The 19,736-nt window shown below is 38.3% G+C and overlaps 2 protein-coding genes across 2 annotated transcripts in view; one reads left to right on the forward strand and one right to left on the reverse strand.

The window, feature by feature from the left end:
* LOC134678496 (protein Wnt-5b-like) overlaps positions 1 to 18,708 on the reverse strand; it is a 57,616-nt gene extending 38,908 nt beyond the window's left edge. The window contains exon 1 of the mRNA XM_063537073.1: positions 18,545 to 18,708. Coding sequence (XP_063393143.1) covers positions 18,545 to 18,633 — 89 coding nt within the window. The 5' untranslated portion in view covers positions 18,634 to 18,708. The remainder of the gene's footprint in view (positions 1 to 18,544) is intronic.
* Positions 11,379 to 15,987, forward strand: LOC134672054 (uncharacterized; the record flags this gene model as incomplete). Its single annotated transcript, XM_063529956.1, has 4 exons — positions 11,379 to 11,474; positions 11,596 to 11,706; positions 15,369 to 15,476; positions 15,868 to 15,987. Coding segments are annotated over 4 exons (435 nt in total), but the record flags the coding sequence as incomplete, so codon positions are not given.
* Positions 18,709 to 19,736: the final 1,028 nt, after the last annotated feature.

The following is a 19,736-nucleotide window of genomic DNA, read 5'->3' on the forward strand; positions in this document are numbered from 1 at the left end:
ATTACGAATGGTTGACTGGCACAGACATTAAGTTCGCCTTTTGTATTACCTATGTGTTTTCTTTTGTGCAATAAAGATAAACGCCCTATAAGTCTCAATTAGCTATTAGCTAATAAATCATGTATTTTTAAGAAAGGGATAAAATATAAATTAATTAGGGCCCCCCCACATCTGGCGTCTTTCGAGCGTCGGCGTCTACAATTCTATGGCCGACGTCGACGCAACGTCGACGCAGCGTCGACGCAACTGCGCAGCGACGTCATTTTCCATAGCGCTGGACCGACGCCGACAGACGCCGACGCTCGAAAGACGCCAGATGTGGGGAGGGCCTTAATTGGGGCTTGTAAAGTTTTATGAATACGGGGTAAATGTACATTTTACCATTTTCTGCTGCAGATACGCCTATGGCACAGAATAAATAATAGTACTCCTATGGTCAGGTGCACATAAGATGCAGTTTGTATATGCAAGAAGGTCAAGGTACCTCTTCACTGGCCGTAAAATAATAAGAACTAAGTAGTTTGTCTTCTGAGTCGTTATTTTTTCAATGCTTTGTAATCAGAAGATATGGATCTCGTTTCAATTGTTCTGGGTTGTGTACCTACTCTTGATCGAACAGTATAAACAAAATGATCTTAATCGAATAGGTGTTTTCACCAAATGTAACTTTATTGAAATGGTTTAGGAGCTATATTTGAACTAGGTACTTATCGTCTGATATAATTTCTATAGTAAGCAGGGAATTCGTCATTGTTTGAAACCATAGCAGAAGTCAGGAGTGTGTAAGTGAGTACCTACCCATATACATTAGGTACCTATTGATTTGCTCATATATCATAATAACATCGATACCCTAGCTAGTTCACAGTAGTAGGTAGGTGTACTAAGTAATTCCGCGGAAAATTTGGATGTAATAACAATTTTATGTCTGTGGTATTATGGTACTATTTACAACAATTATTTTCCGTAAGGTACGATTGTGAACTAGGGTAACGACATATAAGTTTAGATCAAAACACCAGGAACGAGAACAATATAAATCATTATCTTGGTGTGACATCGTTCTAAGTGTCCTATAAATCTAGTTGGCTAGTCGTGCTATAAGGTGCGTTGGGATAACTTCGGATGCGGGATAATTTTGAACATGGAAAATATAGTTTGTCAAAGGAATGTCTCATTTCAAACATAGACAGAGAGAATCATATTATCTTTGTCTTATGTACCTAGTACTAGCACCCAAAAGAAAAGGATGAGTATAGTTTTTTGTTCTTATATACTGACAAATTTGGTTTGACCAACTAATCCAACTATATCTGCTAACCCAGAAGCAATTTCTGCTGTAGCAACGGGAAGATGAGTGGGTAAGCTTTGCAGTAGCGTAAGTTTTGCAAAAGTCAGTGGGGCGACATTCCTGACTTCGACCAAACTCGGCTTCGCCTCCGTTCGGCTCAGCATTGCTCCGAACAATTATTAGGGTTGAAACAACTTGACGCCCCTTTGCGTACACGACCTAAGACAAGATAATTACTAGAATTTGGACACCATAAGTTAGAAAGGGATATCACGATTCGACCCTGAATCGCTGTCAAACTTCGGTTTTCTAGGAAGTGTCCTTTCTGTACGGTAAGTAGTAGTTACTACTATTTATTCAGTGGCAAAAGTATGCAAAGTGCTTCTATAGTTTAGTTGATATTAGCGATTATCAAAATTATACCGCTTTGGAAATTACCCCAATGCACCTTAAGCCATCTCCACACTCGTGCGCGAAGCCGCGAACGCGAGTGTGGCGTCGATTTTCGCAGACAGCGAAATCGACTCCACACTCGCGTTCGCGGCTTCGCCCGCGATTCACGCGCATAGTCTGGAGGGGGCTTTACCTACATGGCATAAACATGTTGTTTAAACCTGTTCTAGTTTCCAGCCATAAATAATTAAGTTTTCCTAACGACGAATGAATTCAAATGATCATAACACAATAAAATCGCCTCTGAACTTAAAACTTTTAATGTTTTCAATTACAAAACACAACTGAGCCACTGAAATCAAAGTTTGCAGACCCTTCACATGATTGCGCCGGTTCCTTTGTTTATATTTTACACTTTCTTTACTCTATCTGACACACACAAGACATGCACACTTAAGTATACGTTCAGTTACACAGGACAAAATCAAGCGAAAATCTCAATCAAGTATTTATATCCGGATCCTCGCTCGCTCTTCAGTTTGATGTTCACAAAGTTGAATCCGAGACCTCCTCTCGTAATAGACGGCTGGGCGTTCCCATTCTCCAAATCCTTAATAGCGATACCTTTGATCTTCATGTCTGCTGTTGGATACTCGAATTTAACTTCTTCTTCTCTTACAAAAAGGGGTATGTAGCTGGCTTCAATAGTCCTGTCGTAAACCTTTCTCACACCTCCTTGTTCGTATATTTGACCCACGATTACAGTTTTTGAGTGAACCGCAACGATCACACCACAAAGTATAAGACACTTGACGAACATTGTTAGGTTATGTGCGCGTTGTGTGAAGTGAAGTGGACGACTGACGCGCGAGTTGAGGTCAAATGTCTTTAGATCTAGTTTGGACCTTAAGGCGGGTTTATATGTGGTAATGGATTACTGGTGTCATTTTCCTGCTTGCAAGGTTGTATCGCGATTTTGTTTTGATAATGAGTTTTTAACTACCCAAGGAGGACGTGTTTACTCTCCTGTATATAAGTCTACCTAATAGCTTATGTTCTTATAATCCATAGATATTATCGTCAAATATATATACAGTGGTACAACTAAACGAAATTAATAACTAGCTTAAATCTAAAATAGGCCCCTGAGGCATTTACCAAGGATGCTGGCGGCATTTCCCCGCTGTATCGCAATACTGATACGTTGTGCGAGGTAGCTCTTCGGTCACCAGTTACGTCAACCAGACGCTTCGCGATTTCTGCGAACAACTTAAGCGCGCTGGGACCCCATGGACCTAGAGTTTCAACTCCAAATGGTACAAAATGGTACTCTCTACCGAGGCTCTTATATTTGTTACGTTTTAGAATTATCGTCATGAGGACAGCCTGTTTTGGTATGGATCCTCACATTAAATTATTAACAACTCAATCTTACGGTTCTGATGATGTTTATGGTACTCTTTAATTGACCGAAGCAAAATTTTATGAGCAACTTCGGAAGGATTTTCCTGTAGTTTCGTTTTTTTTTGAAAAAGTTATATGTAAATAGTGGAAATTGGCACAAAGGACTTTAGTGCCAGTAGGTAGGTACCCTATGGCACTTAAGACCATTGTAAGTTCGCTGTGTTAATGACTCAACAAAGTAAACAGGTACTTATTTTTAAGCTAATCGCGAGGTCTACAGCTTACAGATCCACTAGTTAACTTTTGTTTAGATAAAGGGAAGTGCAATGCTGCAGTTACTTTGTCTGACTCATAACATTCCTTAAATTGGCAATTGTGGCTGAGTGGTAATTTAGTTCGATTGCAATTAATGGTGTCATCATAACTTATCATTTTAGGTGAAGCGCTTGTTTCCAAGGGTGAAGCCAGACGACCGTGAGGTTGAGTTTGAGTTGTGAGTCGCGTAATCAACAGAATTCACTCAACAGAAACAGGACTTTTAATGAAACCGAATGTCGCAGAATATACGCGACTCGACACTCAAAAAGTGACTTCACCCTAAAGATACATATATTTTAACAAAAAATCAGGAGCGGTTTCAAATATGTATAAGGTAGTGTTATTACTTATTGATGATTTAGACCAATTCACTAAAAATGTGTACCTGCAAATGCGAGAGTTTAAAGAAGTGTGATATTGTAAGTCACTTAAACCAAATCGATATCAAATAATAGAAAATTTCAGAATGCCTACTTAATTAAACGCTATGAAATACAACTACCTACTTCATAGTCATTTGTGTATTTAGGAAAGAGATGAAACAAGAAAAAATATTCCGCAGATAGAGTGAAGGTGTTGATAATTAGGTACCTATACAATTAAATTGAAAATCCAACGTCTGTATGAGTGGCCCTAAAATATACGCATGTAAACGGTACTCAAGTAGGTATACAATCTCATCCAGCAGACTTTACAATCAAAGGTCACTAAAGTTATCAAAGCCCATCCCTGCCAACCAACAACCACTCATAACACTACCAGTTAAGGTCTAATATTGAATAGAAATTTCAGTTAATTACTGTGATGGGCATCAGAGTATCCATATCCAATATTTGAAGGACTGTCCGCCATGTCTGGTGTGATGTATTAGCAAATCATGCCATCTCGGCGGTGAGTACCTAGCTACTATAAACAGGGGTGCGAAACTCCTGACTTCGGCCAAACTCGGCTACGCTCGGCTCAGCATTGCTCCGAGCAATTATTAGGGATGGCACCACTTGACTTCCTTTTGCGTGCACGACCACAGATAAGATAATCACTTTGTTTTGACAACCCTAAATAGCCGAAAGGGATAGTGCCATATATTAGAAAGGGATAGCATTATGATTCGACCCTGAACCGCAGTCAAACTTCGGTTTTGTAGGAAGTTTCCTTTCTGTCCGGCAGTACTATTATTTATTCTGTGCTATAACTAGACTGACGGTTATCACACGCGGATGTGTGTGAGCGAGAGCGATATGCGCGTAAACAGTGATGTCCCGCTCGTACTTTATTAAGGCCATATGTGCTGGGATGTGTGCCAACTAAGCGGAATCAAAGGTCAAACATATACTGGTCATATGTTTGATGAATATTATGAATATCCTGCTTACTCGGAATGGCGACATTTGTATTTAAGTGGATGAGAAATTGGAAGCAGCCAAAGCAAGGGCAATCAACAATCAAAGGCTGAAAGCTTCTTCAAAGGCTTGTAGTTGCTAGATTTAAGTGCCAGTGGTCAAAGGACCCTTGGACCCTTTGGTCCTTCACAACGGCCGGTCGGCCGGTTAGCAATCGTTACAAAACTGACGGTCAATGTCAAATCTCATACATTTTGTCAGGAATGTAACGGTTAGACGTTACTGAAACATGACTTATTTAAGTCGCGCTTTAAGTAAAGTGCAAGTGAAAATGAAAATGCCCAAATACGGCACACGACAATGATTTGCTCTGCTCTTTTCTAAATGTTCCCTGCGATCTGAGTTCTAAGCTGAAACGTAGTAGTTTGCTCTGTGCCTTCATGATATAAAATAGCAATATCTTTCTATAACATGACATTTCCTGTCTGTTATATAAAATCTTTCTTAAAACGAATTTACATCTCGATTAGATCTACCGTTACAAATAAAAATATCTTTCTTAATAAATAACGTTTCCCTTACTGCGTTTAAATAACAATAAATTACCTGTATTTGGACCAGGAGGCAATAAAAGGCAAGAGATATTTCTAATATCGTCAAATAAATAGTAAATACGATACGATACGTCGACTTGATTTGTGAGATCGAAAGAACGCGAGGTACAGGATATATTGGTATAAAGCTGTTATTACATTTTCCAATCGAAATGTTACCCAATAATATACTTATTTCTTTGTAGAGATATGTACAGTCGCCATCAGAACCAGATATATCGGAGCGGTCAATAAGGTAGTCACAATATCTAAACAGTAAACACGCACTCTAACGCCTTGACAATAGAGGTGTGTTGAGATATTTGTGAGCGCCTTAGTCGCTCTGATATATCTAAATTCTGATGGCGATTGTACCTATTTTTTATTTTAACCATAGTCTGTATTTTACCTATTTTCACTGAAAACCCACTTTTTCCTTAGTTTAGTAAAAGTCATTATAGCTACGGAAGTAGTGTCACCCAATGTATGGGACGTGCAAATTTTGGTATCGGATGAATTTACTTGGCACAAACATAATATACATCTGTGCCAAGTGAATTCATCCGATACCAAAATTTGCACCCTATGACACTACTTCCGTAGCTATTTATACACAACAATTCATCAAGTTAAAGTAAAAGCAAATTTAACACATAAGTACTTAATACATACTTTTAAAGTTCATATAAAATTACAACTACTTATAAAATAGTGTCAAATTTTTAAAGGGCCTGGACGCTTTAAACCAAATCTCATAGAACAAAACTAGAGACAGGTAAAGCCTATGCTGGCGCCATCTATAAAAACCTTTGACAGTTGCCAACCCCATTGAGCTAACTATCGTTTTAAAATCTGGGATATAAAAGCAAATTCTCCAAACGTTTAAATAGATGTTTTAACATCTCTACACATATACAACCGTCATGTCTTCGAGCCAGCTATAATGGCCTGTAATAGTATTTAAGTAGTCCTAATGAGGGATTTTACGTCAAAAGAGTGTCGGGTTCCGATCCCGACCGGTTTCAATTCAATATCTTTACTACCCGCGCCCTTTTACTTTGATCCTTATTCAAATGGAAGAAAGTTCAAAATGCGTTGTTTATGAAGGTGGGGATGCTAGATTGTTGTCGTAAAAAATACGATCAATGGTATTCTGATAATGAATGGGTCTAAGATAAGATGAGTAATTAGTTGCTTAATGTCTATGCGATCCTGATCTGTACGGCTTGTGTTATTCACTTCATTCATCACTCGTAGGCTTCAAGCAACCTACGCAGCGATTAAAATGAGTATAGGTACCTAAATATTAGATAGTAATCAAACGGTATCAAAATAATAGGTACCTATCAAAAACCTATGACTCTAATAGCCTAATAGCCCTAATAGAATTTTGGGCATTGTTTCAGAAAAGTGGGACAGCCCTAATGAGACACTGCCTTCATCTGCATGCGCCAGTTCCTTCATCTGGGATATCTGGGTCATATCATAAGCTAAGTTAATTTAATTTAGTTTTATTTTATTATTTAGTTTTATATAATATTATTAATTCAATTATATAATTCAATTAATTCATAGATAACAAACTTGCGAAACCAAAACACTCTACATTCAACTGAAAACATTTTAGTGTTATTTCAGATAATCCAGATAATAGGTGATAAATTGATAATTTAACACGTAATTCAATCTCGATCAATAATTAATTATCAAAATACGAGGACGTTGACGTTATCAGACAATGTTAATCATTTTAATCACCTTTTCACGTCATTCTTCATAATAACCTTAAATTTGAAACAAATGCTAATAACTTTTTAATAAAAACTTTTTACAAAAAAAAGAAAACCGACTTCAAAAAGGATGAAATAAAATATTATCCATTTTAAGTCTATGCGTTACCAACTGATATGTTTGAAGTCGGTGCCAAGCCAACTTTGGAAGCATACCATGATTTTGGTGCGAATCGATAAGGATGTACGTTGGTTTGCCTTACACGACGACAATTAACGTACTTTCTGTAGGTACAGTTGACGTTAAAAATATGTTTACACTTTTCGTCTTATTACAAAGGAGTAAGGTGCAAAAGTGTAACCATATCTTTGACGTCGAATGTACCTAAGAACACACCTCAGAACACACGATCCAACCTTAGCACAGTCCGTACCATGTTAGTCGGTACGCAAGCGTGAGATTGGGACTAAAGTTATTTCCCGTCCCTTATTCAGAGAACTACGTTTCATAATATAAAACAATTCAAGGAATTTACTTTCTTGCCAAATGTCACCTGAAGCGGTTCAGTTGTATAGCCATGAAAAGGTGACAAAGAGGCAGACAGAATTACTTACACATTTATAATAGTTATTAATACAGTTCTAATGGGATTTATAGTCATAAGGCTGATTATATTTGACGGGTATTGTTACTACTTGGCTTGGCACCGACTTCAAACATATCAGTTGGTAACGCATAGACTTAAAATGGATAATATTTTATTTCATCCTTTTTGAAGTCGGTTTTCTTTTTTTTGTAAAAAGTTTTTATTTTTCAATTTTTAGTTTTAACGCATTGTTAAGAGCGCGACGCATGAATGAAAAACAACATCATGACTAACACTAAATTCGTGTATCTACTTTAATAAATATGTAATCAGGAATTTTCTCGAGTCCGTCTGGGAAATTACAATTCCTGTCACTACACTAAATCCATCCTCCGCCCCGCCACTGACCCAATCTCTCAACCCCCCCGATCACTCTACCTCACAGCGTATCAACTCCTGATCCATGTACCCCTCGGCCCTGAACCAGCAGCCCTACAACCACCATTACCCGACCCCTTTATCCCCGACCCCTTAACTCCTAACCCTAACCCCCGATCAGTAGCCTTACCAGCTTTCCAAGAGTTTGACATTGATTTATTCGCTAGCGTGTGTGTAACTTACTTTCTTTGCATCTCGCTCGTATTGGCATATTAGTGCGAGCGAGATGCATAAAAAGTTAGTTACGAAGACGTTAGCGTCGCTAACTTAGCGAATATGTCAATGTCAAACTCGTGGTACGGCTACACTTGCACTACATCAAATTGGCGGTGTTCGGAAGCAAATGCTTGAGTTACTTTAGAAAACACCGAAATCACTTTACACGTGCCTTTAAAAACTGAGGAGTTCCCTCAGTTCCTCATGGATTCCATCATCAGACCAGAACCAAAAATAATACGAAAACACCTAGGAGGCAACTCCTTTCAAACAAAAAAAGAATTACTCAATTCGGATCACAGGTGCCGGAGTAATCGCTGAACATACTACATTTAAAAAATCATCATCAATTATCATCAAAACAATCATCATCATCAGGTCTACTTCATCAAAGTGGTGGTTTTCGGGAGAAAATGCTCGAGTTGCTTAAGAAAACACCCAAATCACCATGCATGTGCCTTTAAAAATTGAGGAGTTCCCTCAATTCCTCATGGATCCCATCATCAGAACAGAACCAAATTAAAATGGGACCAACTCGGAGGTAGCTCCTTTCGATCAAAAAAAGAATTACTCAAATCGGACTACGGATGTCAGAGTAATCGGTGAACGTACTACATTTAAAAAATCATCATCATTATCATCAAAACAATCATCATCATCAGGTCTACTTCATCAAAGTGGTGGTTTTCGGGAGAAAATGCTCGAGTTGCTTAAGAAAACACTCAAATCACCATGCATGTGCCTTTAAAAATTGAGGAGTTCCCTCAATTCCTCATGGATCCCATCATCAGAACAGAACCAAATTAAAATGGGACCAACTCGGAGGTAGCTCCTTTCGATCAAAAAAAGAATTACTCAAATCGGACTACGGATGTCGGAGTAATCGGTGAACGTACATAGAAAAAAAAAATAAAAAATAGCCACAACCGAATACAGAACCTCCTCCTTCTATGAAATGGAAGTCGGTTAAAAATAGTATGCAAGGCGCGAGTTTTTTACTTTTAATTTTGTCTGTGGTCAAAAATAGTGCCGTGCCCGTCGGGTCTGATTTAAGTGAAGATGTGTTCATTAAACCGGACTTTATCCAGAACAATGCCATCCAGGCTTCCTTGAGTGGCGTTCTTTTTAAAACTATTATGAGATACCACTGCTTGCCTCCTGTTCTTAATGATAGTAAGTTGTAAATGACCAGTAATATATGATCATTGTCAAGAGGGCGCTGTTACTCTCATGGAAAGGGTGACAGTTCAGTATAGTATGAAAAAAATAGTTCCAGTGAAATTCCGCAACATGGCGCGTGATCATATATTCCTGGTCAGGCATTTAATATATTTTTTAAATTAAATTATTGATTTTTACCGAGTTATTATTGCCGTTTTTTTTTTAATTGTTAGGCAGTATTTTGTTCGGCAACATAACAACTCTACACAGATTTGCTTTGTTATTTTTTCAAGACTGCGTTTCAAATTCTATGCAATTTGTAGTTGGTCAAGCAGATCTTGTCAGTGGAAAAAGACGGCAAATTTGAAAAATGTAGGCGCGAAGGGATATCGTCTCATAGAAAATTAGAATTTCGCGCCTTTTTCTACTGACAACATTTGCTTGACCATCTATATTTGTAATGTTTTAGGGTTTAATTTATATATTTATATGTTAATTTGCTTGTTAAGTCAATGCCAAAAATATATTTACACGCGTCTGACAATAAGGTCGTATTAAATAGAGTCAGACCAAGAATAGTCTGCAGCGGATTTGATAGCCCACGCAGTGAAAGTGTTATTGTAAACGTCAACCTTCTATGAAATTATGACGTATAAATGACATTTGCACTGCGTGGGCTATCAAATCCGCTGCAGACTTGTCTAGGTCCGACTCTAGGTATATTTTGGAACGTTGGCTTGTAAAGATGTTTGTGTACCATACAGCCAACTTCAGATAGGTAGAGTGCGAGTGTGAATGATTGGCCCAATACATTCCACGACTCTCCTCTTTCCGCACAAACTCTAGGTTATGGTCAAAGTGACCAAATTACATACATCGAAAATCTTAACGTATATGTTGAATTGATAGAGGTTGGCTCAGGTTTGGTAAAAATAAATAAACAAAATAATACCTATCTTTATTCTTATCAACGCATATCGTCGAGTGGTTGTGGTTGTTTCGTAGGATTCCACAACCCTGAAGCCTAAAGTCCTATACAATAACATCCAATAAACTTGCTATCTGCCCATTGCCTGACGTCCTAGCCACGTCCTAGCCCTAGCGCATTTGCACACTAAGATAAATAAATCTAAATGCATCCTAATTGGTTATCAGGGCTATAACCGCGAAAATCGAAGTTCGCAAATTGCGGGAATTTTTCTCTGTCACTCTAATTACGCCTTCATTGGAGTAAAAGAGAAAGATACCCACTAGGTAGCCACTCTGTATGAGGGGGCAGGGATTACGATCGAAGCTAATTTTTCGTAAGTGGAACACCGCGAACTCACTCGATACAGAAGATATTCCAAAACGAATGTTTTATTTTTATTATTGAATACCAGAAATCTATATTATATTAGAAAATATAGATTAAAATGCAAAAAAAAAAACAAAAAAAAGCAAAAAGAAAACGGTCACCCATCCAAGTACTGACCCCTCCCGACGTTGCTTAACTTTGGTCAAAAATCACGTTTGTTGTATGGGAGCCCCATTTAAATCTTTATTTTATTCTGTTTTTAGTATTTGTTGTTATAGCGGCAACAGAAATACATCATCTGTGAAAATTTCAACTGTCTAGCTATCACGGTTCGTGAGATACAGCCTGGTGACAGACGGACGGACGGACGGACGGACAGCGAAGTCTTAGTAATAGGGTCCCGTTTTACCCTTTGGGTACGGAACCCTAAAAAGCTTGATATTATAGATTAATTTTTATTTACTAGACTTACTGATATCGATCGGGATATGCGTTGAAATATCTGGTGGTCGAAAACAATACAAAAGGTAATCACGGTCCATATCCCGGTCGATACAAATCTAGTGAAACTAACCGTGAGTTATTAAAAAACAGTTAATTTTTATTTAATTTATCTTCAGGCTCCTCTATCATTTTGTATGGGTCCAAAGGATGGACGTTTCCAGAACAGGACGTTAATTTAACGTTGTCGTACCCCACTTCGGATGTAAGTATTTGTTCACATAAAAATCATAAAAGCCAGACTATTAAGAATCGTTACAATATTTAAAACACAGCAAAATTAATGCAACTTACAATACAATAGCCTAATATAATGTAATTTTCAGACAGAAATACGGCGAAACATAGACAACTACGTGATAACTGGCTACGAAGTTCTCTTGTTCACGGACGGCACGGAGTGCGCGGGCTCCATAGCATCGGGAGGGTTAATAAGGGTACAGTTCAGTACAATTAACTCTTTAGCTTAACTCGACTACATCCAAAATACTGGACACAGCGATGGAATATATACCTACAGACGAACCTATATTTGTGCACTTTTTAATTCGAGAAACGGTCCAAGTGACGTGAAATGAAGTGCGGAAAGAGAAGAGTCGTAGCTCCCTGGGCTCCCTTTCTTTCCACGACCCACTCGTCTTCTCTTTCCGCACAGATCCTATCACTGGAAGTTATCCCTACTACTAAATTGCACTCACGATCTAACGTGTATTGTGACGAACCGCGAAGGAAAAACGACTGATGAACTGGTTTTTTTTTTCAGAACCATATAACCCTAAACTTCGATGTGAGTGGTATAACGATGTTGTCCTACGAGTTCTGGCTGTATGGCGTTCCCGGACCGGCGGGGCTTTGGGGTGGGAAGGCCCATCAGAATTATAACCTCATGTGTTGACGTTTATAAATTATATTTTAAAAGTATTAAAAGTATTTTTTTTATTTGGCGCTTATATGTACACATTCCATACAATAAGGAAACATTAGAGACCTATGTTACTGGAAAGGGAGCGAAGTCGTTGCATGCTCGAGGCGATAAAGTTGCGTAGGTACTCGGGGCGAACTCGTTGCGCGCTCGCGGCGAACTCGCTGCGCTCTCGTCTCGTTTACAACTCACTCGCAAATCGCCAGTGTGGCCCCGTTCTTAGAGATAAATATTGCGCGTACGGTACGTACCTATAGTTTCATCCTTTCATCAGTTACCACAGGTACGTACAGTTTTTGCCGCGTGCGTACAGTTTCATCAGCTACATAAATAAATACTACTGTGCCCTAAATTGACCCCTAGTGTAAATTTCATTCGATAGCGTGACGTGACGTACCGTAAACCGGGGATACTTTGATCAATTTTGGAGTTTGGCACCATTTTTTGACGATCCTAATATACGTAAAAATATGAAATAAAAATATAATAATCGGTTTTTTCTCTTCTTTCCGCCTGCCAAATAAAAAAAAAATTAGAACTTATAATTTTTTCAGAAAAAAATAAAAACAACGCGGTCAAAGTTATATTGAGAATGGGGTTACTTTGAAACCACTTATTTTTTTGCTGACAATCTAAAGTAGACCCGCTAAAAAGCCCGTAAAAAATAAAAAAATAAAAATCGGTAAAGTACTTTTTAAGTTATTTATATTTTTAAGGTGTGGGGTTACTTTGATATCATACGAAATGATACAAATTAGAAAAATTAAGCGCTTATTTACTATAAATAACGTAGGAATTTAACTTATCATCGCACTTAGCAACAGATTTTTGAATTGCAAGCTTTTCCGTTTCAGTAAATTTGGTCTGTGCACCCGGGTTTTTGACGTGTTACTATTATACTTATTGTATAAAGTTCTATAAAAAATATTGTGTGCATTCTTTATATGCGGCACGAATAGATTTTGTGCCAATATTTGCGAATACATCATTAAGTTGTTCTTCTTGGTATTTTTTGTAGTCTCGTTACCCGATATTTTTTTTTTGTAATCTCTGGCATTATTTCTATAAAAAAAAACAATGCATATTTATTTATTGTAGAATTAATGCCCTGGTGGGCTGGTGGCCTTACGCACGTATAATAAAACATCTAAAGCAAAGCCGCAGGATAAAATGTAGCCAAATTCCACCCAGAAACTTAATTCCATACGACAACGGTATGGAAGAAACAGGTAAAAGAATATTTATAATCAGATAAGCAGTTCCAGAGATCCACTCCTAGATACAAATTTATAATTCGACAATCTCTAACTCTTCCACTGACTCAAACGATGCCTATTTATTACATTACTATTGAAAAAAATACATAAAAAAATCGTAAGCTGCCAAAATAATTCTTTAATCTTCTGATCAATTTCACCACGTATAAGTGATCAAAGACAACCCGACCCATGGATTCCCCGGCTACGTGCGCATGTGGAGGTTGTCGAATTCATGTATTTTTTTATAAACTCGCGAATCAACACTGATTAACGTAAGACACTATAAAATTACATGTATTAATTATTGACACAAATACAGTCAAAGTTTTTCAACCAATAAAATCAGGAAGAAAAGCGTACCCGCCATTAATATCTTTTTTCTAGACGAAATAATAATATTACACTCGCATCCGCTTACTGCGTGGTGAAACAACTATCAGTGTTGCCAATAAAGAAAAAAATACTGCGAAGTTTTTCTTCAACTCGTTAAAACAAGGACTTTAGTAGCGGAGAGAAGTTGCTATCAAAGTCGACCCGCAAATCAAAGTAACCCCGGTTTACGGTACGCGTTTCCGTTAAGTCTAATTTTTTATGGGTTTTCGAGTTTAAAACGCGTACGTCACGCTAATCGAATGAAATGTACACTAGGGGTTCTGGTACTGACTCTGGGCCTTCAGGCCTGCAATGTAATTATCTCGTTATCATGTCAAGCTATTACATATTACACACGAAAACATTATTATCACACCATTCTATCCAAATACAATCAATCCTATCTCTCAACTGATTTGAGCAACACACCCATGTATCTTATGATTCGTAAATATTATGCAGTGTTTTATGTTTTTACTATTATGTTATTTAAGTGATACAAGTGCCGTGATATATGAAAATAAATTAGGCAGGGAAATAGAGATACAGCCGCTCGAAGAAGCACATTATTCAAATCCGATACAAGTGAATGGTGTGATATACAGAACTTTTAAGAAATATTATTGTGAGGTGTTCAAGGATTTTGAAAGTAAGTAAATTTGCCTGTTAATTGTTTGTTTGCAGATAAATATTGGTGTTAGGTTTTTAACGACTACATTTTTACAAGTTCTAAAAATGTCCATTATATTTTTTCCATATCATGTGTGTTTGCATGTCTGTCTCCTGTAAAGATTGCAAAGAATTAAGTGCCATGCAAGGCACAAAAAAGTCCTTTTAGCATGCAAGGCTTAGGGCCTTTGCTAGCTTATCATAGTCTTTGCCTCTGGGTTATGAATTATGAGATCAGAGATACAAGAAATGTCCAAATTCGAAAGTGCAAAAATTCTCCTGGGTTGAACCTTAGAAAGGTTTAATTATGATAATGATAAAGTTGTGACGTCATAGAGAGCTGGACGCTGCTGCGAGGGAGCAATGCCTGGACGTTTCCCCGACAAGACGTAAACCTCACACTGGCGTACCCTTCCTCCGAACATGCCGATGTAAGTCAATATTTATAGATAAATACAGTCAGTATCAAGGGATAAACTTAATTATATAAGGAACACACTTGTGTAGATTTGTTAAAAACAGGCCACTCACAAAGGCTCACAGGCTTTTGTAAGCAAAGCAAAGCAATCTCCAGAGGTCTAAGGGCGGTTTTAGGCTTACGGGGCGTTATACGAGTTTATACGCGCGTTACATTTCTCTACATTTGGTCTATACGAGCTTACACGCGCGTACGTGTAAGCTCATATAAAATGCTAGTCTGAAACCGCCCTAAATTGGCCAGAAATACATGATTGTCGATGCATTACAGTTCTTTTCTCTGATACAAACTGGGTCAGAAAATAGAATTGTAAGGTCACATACATTTTAATAATACATAGTAGATAAACACTACGAAATGGTGAAAAAATAATTTTTAATTAAGTTATTTTGTTTTTAGCTACAAATAAAAATAGAGAAAGACTACGTTATAACAGGGTACCTGGTGATATTGTTCACGGACGGCTTGCGAGGCGGCGCCTACATACAATCTGGAGGGATACTGCAGGTACTTACAACTAAAGCTAAAGGCTCCGTCACACAGGCGCGTTATGCGGGCGGCGCGTGAGCGGGGCGCGCCGCTTTTTATGGCTCCTCTACCTACACGATGGCCCAGCGCCGGCCACTCCAAGGGACGCATTTATGCGTTAGAGGGAGCAAGTGATATTGCCATCTCATTCTACCGCATGGCTGCGTCCCTTGCAGTGGCTGGCGTTGGCCCATCGTGTAGAGGAACCATTACATATAAAACGCTCACGCCGCGCTCACGCCCCGAGGTCACAATGCTATCTCCTTTTCCCTTGTTAATAACACCAATTAATAGTGAAAGAGATGGCATTGGCATCATGACCCCAGTCGCCAGTTCGTATTGCAGCTACTATAGCAGATGTATCTTTCAGGACACCATAAGCCTGACGTTCATCAGCGAGGGTATAACGACCCTTTCATACCAGTTCTGGCTGTATGGAGCCCAGCGGAGCAGCATACCAGCGGAAGAATACAACTACGTCATGTGTTAAACGGGAAGCTACTCCCTTTCTACTGACCCTTTCCTTTCTTCTTTCTTTTCTTTTTTTTTCTTTCTTTTGGCTGCCTTTCTACTGAGGCGGTGAGCGGAGATGAGAGGAGACGCGCGGGAGTCATAAGCCCACATACTACTAGTTAGACTACTAGCTACTACTAGGCTACTAGATCACAGACTACTAGACGGAGCAAATAAGACAATATGGTCACCACACATAAGCCCTCCCGGACTTTAGTATGGGAGGGCGATCGCTCATTTCTTCAGTTACACTTACGACCGGTAAGGTAAACGTAATATTAGGTACGACGCTCGACTGCATGCTCCTCTATTGACAATGACTTAAGTTTCAAGATGACATGTACTGGGACCGCGTTGAGCACCAATACGTTTACCTTACTCGTGTAATTTACCTTACAGTGGTGTACCTGGGTTATTATTTAACTAAAGTATAAAATGGTGTACATAGAATATTGCTCAGTTGTGCTGCTCGAAACGTAATAGCGTTTTACAATTAAAGTTGCATCTATATGTGGTGACCTCCTTGTAAATAATGCTTTATAATCAGAGATCGGCGGGGGTGAGCTATTTGCATTAAAATATGACTTAAGACATGTCAAATTATAAGGTAAATAGCTCACCCCCGCCGATCTCTATAATGCAGTTTTCATTTCCAAAATTAAAGTTTTCTTGGTTTCCTGTGATATTTTCCTGAAATCCATGAGAACATTTCCAACTTTTTGGAAACTTTCCGTAACTTGGACATCTGTAGTTAAGTTAACCTTATTGAGTTCATACATCAATAAAATCAAGTAATTAAGTAACTAAATGGACCATTCTTCCAAAATGCCATAATTCCGATATGGAAAATTTAGACTTAGTTTACTTAGGGCCACTTGCACTATGCTACTAACCCGGGGTTAACCGGTTAAACCTTGAGTTACCATGGTTACCATTTACCAGACACAGGGTTAACAACCCCGGGTAAGTGGGATGGTGCAAGTGGCGCTTAAGGATGACTCACGCTAGACCGGGCCGGGCCCGAGCAGAGGCGTCCGACATGTCATTTTGTATGACGGCTGATCGGTGATCACGTGGTGCTTTCCATAGAAAACAGAGCGCCGGAAGCTCCGGCCCGGCCCCGGGACGGTCTAGCAAAGATCGTGGGTTCGAACATCGGTCGTGCTGTATAGAGTAGAAAAAATCGTTCTCAAAAACATAAAAATTACTAAAAATTCGGTCAGGATTCTCATCACACAAGAGTTTAAAGATTCCTTATTAAAAAATACAAGCAAAATCAATGTTCTGCGTATATCGACCGTTATTATTCGCTAACCGTCTAGACGACGCAGGTGTTTTTACGGCGAACAATTCCGCCCATAACCAGCCTGGTTATTGAATTTTATATGAAACTTTCTGAAAGAAATAATAGGACAACAAAGCCGTGCTGAGTACCCAAGCCTTTATGGGAATTGAGGAACAGATGCGACTAGGGTAGCCATACGTCAAAATTTCCCGTGATATATCAGGATTTTTGGTCCCTTGTCAGGATTAAGGGGGGACTTGGCGGTTGTCAGGTTTTTTTATAAACTGTACTAATCACTAGAAGCTATCTGAAGAGTTGGGCAGAGGAGAAGGAAGGTTGTGCAGCTTCAGCATATATATGGTGGCGAAATATGGGGCTAGTAACCCACGAGAGGTTTGTGAAAAAGGTTATTATTTTTGGGCACTAGCATAATACCTACCTAATTCAATAACATACAAAAATTTCGCATTAAGGCGTTAAGTCCGCCATTTGTTCTTATTTTTATTGTGCAATAAAGATTAACCCCCTTATTCATAAACGTTTACTAATGTTGACAAGCCGACAATAATCGTTTGTCCCTTTCCATCATACCGATTCGTCGGAAAGGGACAAACGATTATTATCGGCTTGTCAACTTTAGTACACTTTTATGAAAAAGGGGGTAAATAAATAAATAAACTTCGCATGAGAAATGAACGTTATCAATATCAAGACCACACCAAGACAGCTCCACGAAAAGTTTAAATGAGATTCACAGTATTCACACCTGTCTTGCTCACTACAATAGGGTCTAATAACTTTAATTTAAAAAAAAAACAAAATGTATAATTCAAACTTACCTACTCCTTTTGTTTAAGTACGTGATATTCGACTGCACCTCCAACAACGTGTTATTTTATAAAACAAGTTTTTTGGCAAAAAATTCATTTTTGGTACAAGCTTTTATCGCTGACTGTACTTTTCTTACGACAGACAACTAATACTCATCGAGACAATTCTAAAAACCCCTAACACAATTGGTTGCGTTGTTTCATCACAGAGTTCCTATGGCCACCTCCTGTTTCCATCATCAGATCAGCTCGACAGTACCATATTATTGTATTGTCATCAGAACTACATACAGCTGCCAATTTTCATGACGCTACGATCCTTGGAAGATGGTTAAATTAGTTACCTTAGATTCCATTACATAGTTACATACAGGTCGACCTAATAAAAGCTTGTTAATAACCATAATGTAAATACTCACAACCAGCTCCCATTGGTCCACGGCTCCCTCCGCGCCTGCGCCAGCGCCAGCAACGCCAGCAGCGCCGCCATTTTGACAGCCGCCGCCATCTTGCTCACAAGATGGCCGTCACATCGCACGGAATGGCCGACTACATCGCACTTCTAGGTTATGTCGCACTGTTTCACATTGTTCTTAATTGATTTACATGGTTCTCTGTGTCATTCACGTTTTAAACATATTCACATTTGATAGTCAAGTGATTAATAATGTAGAGTTTAATATTCTATAAATATGTAAGTACCTACTTAGAGTCGGTACACAGACTTCGTAGAGACATAGTGAAAATATGGTTAATGGCACTTTGTCATATCAAAGTCGGTGCACAGTTAACTAACACGGACTATTCCTTTACCTACCTACCTATACGTAAAGAAGTAGGTATATTAAGTAATTGATTAAAATTATATCAGTATCATTTAACTATGATATTGTTTGTATCGCATGTTTTATCGTATTTTAAAATATATTTTACTAAAAAAATACTTATAAGTCCGAAGAGAATATAAAGTTAATACCAATTACCTACAGCTAAACTTTAATAAATTTAATTCACCATGCTATAAAATGACATGCACCTGCCAACATTTAAGACCAATAATCCCAATAAGTTTAAAAAACGAACTGAACTATTCACACGAACAATTAATTCGTGGGTGTTCACAAAAATAATTAATATATAATAAAAACGGCAACTCATTTCTGTAAAAAGTTAAAAACTTGATTCGACTCGAAACAACAATGAGGATTAAAGTCTGATCCAACTTTACACGGGGGAAACAACAATCGGAGCTCAATAAGTTTCAAAAATTCTTTTATTATCATAATAATAGAGAATAAGTCGCTATTATTATTAAATAAAATAGGGTTTACACGCGACGATTGCGGTACGACATCGATACGATCTACCGTTGTTAAATATAGGTACTTAACACTCATTTTAGTTTGGATGTTATGTAAGTTCGAACGATGTAAATACGATGGCGGTTTTGATTTTATTTTGATACGAGCTTGAACATCGCTCACGGTGATTGATGAAGTCGTGCGTACAAATCGTACGATGCGCTACTCATCAAGCCAAGCCCATTGTCAAGGTCGTATCAAAACCAGTTCAAACCCATAACAAATTGTAAAATTAGAATTGACCTCCCTA

Source organism: Cydia fagiglandana, chromosome 2 (genome assembly GCF_963556715.1).
Source record: "Cydia fagiglandana chromosome 2, ilCydFagi1.1, whole genome shotgun sequence".
Classification (NCBI taxonomy): Eukaryota; Metazoa; Arthropoda; class Insecta; order Lepidoptera; family Tortricidae; genus Cydia; species Cydia fagiglandana.